Below are 4,575 nucleotides of genomic sequence, written 5' to 3'. Positions count from 1 at the left end.
CCAGTGAAAATCGATTTTCACTGGCGGTCTTCAGTTACCCGCCTGTAAAAATAATGATTTTTACTAACCCCTAGCACTGGCGGTTACGATAAACGATACTAAAAATGGATTTACGACCGCCAGTATAGATCTTCTCTGTACTAGTGAATGACTAATATTTTGAGACGGAAGGAGTATCAAACAAAATTGTCGTACTCCAGAGAATCAGAGATAGGTGTGTACTAGATACCAGATGTACATTAAAGGGTACCGTTTGTTTTCACCAGCTGCTACTAAAATCAGCTGCTAGTTGCTGCCATATGCGCCACTCGGCAAAACTTGAGCAATTTTATAGCTACGAAGCTCTTCCTTTTTAGACTGGGAAACGTACTCTGCTGAGCACATGTCTAAGTTGTTTCAGGATGTATGCCACTGTAGGCCAGCACTTTGTTTGATAATATGGTCTGCATTGCAGTATTGGAATACCGAATATCTTTAGTCTGTTACATGACAAGGAAAACATAGAAAACCATATTGTTTTCCCTGGTTTCGAAGGCCATCGATAAGATCATATGCAGACAGGCGTGTACCAAACAAAATTGTACAAGGAATCGGTTATCTCCTTTTTTTTGCTCCCATCCTGGAAGTTCAGATCTCCAACACGATGTCTGTTGAGTTTAAAAGGTATGTCAGATACATGGCCATATCTTATGCAGATGCACACACTGCTATAAATATACTCTTGTACCTCAAATGAACTTACACTGTGAATCTGTTCTGATCCATTTGCCGCCTTTGTCATCGGCCTGTACCTTGCCTTTCGGAGCCATCCGGACCACCTGATCATCCCTTGCTGCAGTATCAGAGAACGCTGGGTTTTCAGGGTGCGCCTTCTTGAGCAGCAAACCCCAGACAATCTGTCAAACAGGAACAAGAAAGCCATGCGTGATTAACTCTGAATTCTGAACCGATTCGGTTCTGAAACCTGAGTGCAACCTGAACTATATATAGCACCTCGTCAAATCTCATTTCGGGTACAGTTTCCCTCAAGCTTGGCCTGGGCCCGAAACCTCCGAAGGCTCTTGTTGCAAGTGTCCTAGAGGTGGAAGAAGAGCTTAGGAGCCGCTCCAGCTGCAGGTGATTTACCCTGCCCAGTTCATTGGCTGTGGCGAGCGATTTGAGCTCCTCCTGCAGCCTGCTGAGCTCGTCCAGATGCCCACAGCTCTTCGTTGTGTTCCCTTCCCCCATGCCGAACGTCCCAATCGACAGCATCGCCGTGGTCCAGCCGTCGTCGAGGTTGTTTTCTGTCTGAGGAACTCCACCGGAGGCGTCAGCAGCTGCAACATGGGGAGTGTAAGCTATTACACAGACACATGAATGAACGAGTGCGTTCCAGGAAAACGGGAATATTTATCTCCGCTACTGCCATCACATCCTCTGTCACTTACGCCGAGCTGTGCTTGCGCTGAATTCTGCAGGCCTCCTCCTGCTGCGATGTGATCCATGGAGCTTGGTCTGCATCCAGTTGAGAACCTGCATCCACCGCAACAAGCAAGAGTTGAACACCTACAGGGTCGTTCAGCCATAGCAAGTTTCAGATGAAACGGACAACGCCTACGTACCCCCATGGTTACTAGCTAGTGCTCTCTTCTCGACTTCTCCCCTGTAAGAAGCTCGGACAAATGTAGGTGATGAGGTGAATGGCTGGGCTCGATAGCAAACGCATGGACGATGCAAATCTATATATAGATATAGGGGTACAATGCAAGCTTTGGCCTTGTGGCCACAAGTCAAGAAAGTCCGGTTGAGGACTGCACCGGCGTACACCTCAGCAGAAGAAGCTCATGGCCAGTGCTGTGTCCAGCAAACAGGGTGCAATTTTACAGGATCATCCGCACACATTCCCGACTTTTCCTTCATTGGAAGCAAACCAAAAAAAAATCTTGCATCGAGGAAGATCTTTACCGTTTTAGAGGAAACGTGGCGTAGCTACAAAAATGGAGGGGCAGCAGATGCGCCGAGAGTCGAGCAAAGAAAGGTAGACCGCGTGCGTTTGGGAGCGCGCAAGGAACAACGGCGTGTGACAAACCTGGCCACAGATCTCTGAAGCTCGGTGCAGACATGTTTTGTGTTACCGATGACTCACTGGAGCTCTCTCCAAACCTGCTTAGAGGAAGAGCATTCCACAAATAGGTAGTATGTTGTCTCAATTGCAGCCTTGCTGCCGTCCAAATTCTATTTTGTAACATTATTCTTATCAGATGAAGAATCTGCGTTTGTTGGGTGCCTTTGTTTTCCATATTGCATTGGTTGTTTGGCTTTTCAATTTCATATGCCCCTCAGCCTCAAACTGGACAATGTACGCAGACCTTGTCGAGTATTTAGGCTATCTCCAACAGCTTATCCATCCTCATTTTTATCTCTATTTTTATCCTCATATTCAAACTCCACACTACGAACTTGGCTTTAATATGTACCGGTTTCTACTACTTCTACAACGTTTTGTCTCTATGGATTACAGCCGCAGCAGTCCAAACAATTGGCTTTAATCCGAAGCGAACAACCCATAACAATATTGTGCTATTTGTCATCTAGGGTTAAGCTTCACTCAGACCAGTCCCGCCCAGGGCCATTCCTGACATTTCAGGACCTGGGCGAAAACTTATAAGTATATAAGTAGACCCTTTTAATCCATATATATAATATCTATATATGCATATATATATATATATAATTATAAACATATATGTTGAAAGGTTCAAAAATACTATTAACTAAAATAATAAAAACTTGCTTCACACATTGGATCATCTTATAAAATTTCTATGAACGTTCTTTAATACAAAGACATCGGGTATGATATTAATATCGATGGATATTTTTCAATCTTGGTGACATGATATAATCGTATATGTAGCTGTAATCTAACTTGGCTCTCATTGCATCATTTGCACAAGGACTTATGAGGTCCGGGGATGAATTCTACAACTTGAGCACCAAATAAGCAATAAAGACAATTAAGCTGAAATATCATGATCAAAGGCATAAAAGCACATGTATGCTATAGATCAATCCATGTTTCGCCAATCTAAGACATTTAGCTCACTACGCAGCTTACAAAACCTTTTCTCATCTAAAGCCTTAGTGAAGATATTGGCTAGCTGGTGATCGATGCTAACATGACAAACATTGATATCTCCCCTTTGTTGGTGGTCTCTTAGAAAGTGATGTCAGATGTCTATGTGCTTAGTGCGGCTGTGTTCAATGGGATTATTCGCCAAGTGGATTGCACTCTCATTATCATATAGAAGTGGGACTTTGCTCAGATTGTAGTTAAAGTCCCAGAGGGTTTGCCTCATCCAAAGTAGGTGCACGCAACACTGACCTGCGGCAACATACTGGGGCCTCGATGGTGGATAGGGCAACATATGTTTGTTCCTTTGAGCTCCAAGACACTAGTGACGTTCCCAAAAACTAACAAATCCCTGATATGCTCTTCATATCAACCTTGCACCCAACATAGTCGGAGTTTGAATATCCAATCAAGTCAAAGGTAGACCCCTTAGGATAATAGAGCTCGAAGTGAGGCGTATAACTAAATATCGAAGAATTCGCTTCACGGCCACAAGATGACATTCCTTAGGGTCGAATTGAAATCTGGCACACATGCATATATAAAGCATAGTATCTGGTCTATTTGCACAAAGATAAACCAAGGATCATATCATAGAACGATATACCTTTTGATCTATGGACTTACCTCCTGCGTCGAGGTCCAAGTGTCCAAGCTCGACAACGAGAAGATGGCTTTAATCATCAAAAGCTTTCACCAAATCCTCAAGCAACGGAAGGGGAAGGATTACAAATCCCGTTCCAAGAAGGTTTGCTACAAGTGTGGTAAGCCCAGTCACTTTATTGCTAAATGTCCATTATCAAGTGATAGTGACAGGGATAACGACAAGAAGGGCAAGAGGAGAGAAAAGAAGAGGTACCACAAGAAGAGGGGCGGCGATGCCCACGTGTGCCGCGAGTGGGACTCCGACGAGAGCTCCACCGACTCCTCCGACGACGAGGACACCGCCAACATCGCCGTCACGAAGGGACTCCTCTTCCCCAACGTCGGCCACAAGTGCCTCATGGCAAAGGACGGCAAAAAGAAGAAGGTTAAATCTAAATCCTCCACTAGATATGAGTCCTCTAGTGATGATAATGCTAGTGATGAGGAAGATAACTTGCGTACCCTTTTTGCCAACCTTAACATGGAACAAAAGGAAAAAAATAAATGAATTAATTAGTGCTATTCATGAAAAGGATGACCTTTTGGATTCTCAAGAGGATTTCCTAATTAAGGAAAATAAGAAACATGTTAAGGTTAAAAATGCTTATGCTCTAGAAATTGAGAAATGTGAAAAATTATCTAGTGAGCTAAGCACTTGCCATGAGACAATAGACAACCTTAGAAATGAAAAAGCTAATTTATTAGCTAAGGTTGATTCTCATGTTTGTAATGTTTCAATTTCAAATTCTAGAGATGATAATGATGATTTACTTGCTAGAATTGAAGAATTGAACATTTCACTTGCTAGCCTTAGGTTT

The 4,575-nt window shown here is 43.3% G+C and overlaps 1 protein-coding gene across 1 annotated transcript; it reads right to left on the bottom strand.

The window, feature by feature from the left end:
• Positions 1–204: 204 nt before the first annotated feature.
• LOC103631791 (uncharacterized) lies at positions 205–2,255 on the bottom strand. The gene is made up of 5 exons (XM_008653317.2): positions 1,602–2,255; positions 1,428–1,512; positions 994–1,316; positions 743–896; positions 205–647 (listed from the first exon to the last, which is right to left on the bottom strand). The coding sequence occupies exons 1-5, from the start codon at positions 1,605–1,607 to the stop codon at positions 628–630; spliced, it is 588 nt and encodes a 195-aa protein (XP_008651539.2). The 5' UTR covers positions 1,608–2,255; the 3' UTR covers positions 205–627.
• Positions 2,256–4,575: the final 2,320 nt, after the last annotated feature.

Source organism: Zea mays, chromosome 1, assembly GCF_902167145.1.
Source record: "Zea mays cultivar B73 chromosome 1, Zm-B73-REFERENCE-NAM-5.0, whole genome shotgun sequence".
NCBI classification, from domain to species: Eukaryota; Viridiplantae; Streptophyta; class Magnoliopsida; order Poales; family Poaceae; genus Zea; species Zea mays.
The sequence above is the reverse complement of the archived record's forward strand: the minus strand, read 5'-3'. Positions and strand labels throughout refer to the sequence as shown.

Excerpts from the sequence above, each read along its gene's own strand:
- LOC103631791 (XM_008653317.2), bottom strand. Across the intron at positions 1,317-1,427 it reads CAGCGCAAGCACAGCTCGGC|CTGCTGACGCCTCCGGTGGA; the intron begins GTAAGTGACAGA and ends CCCATGTTGCAG. Across the intron at positions 648-742 it reads GATCAGAACAGATTCACAGT|ACATCGTGTTGGAGATCTGA; the intron begins GTAAGTTCATTT and ends TAAACTCAACAG.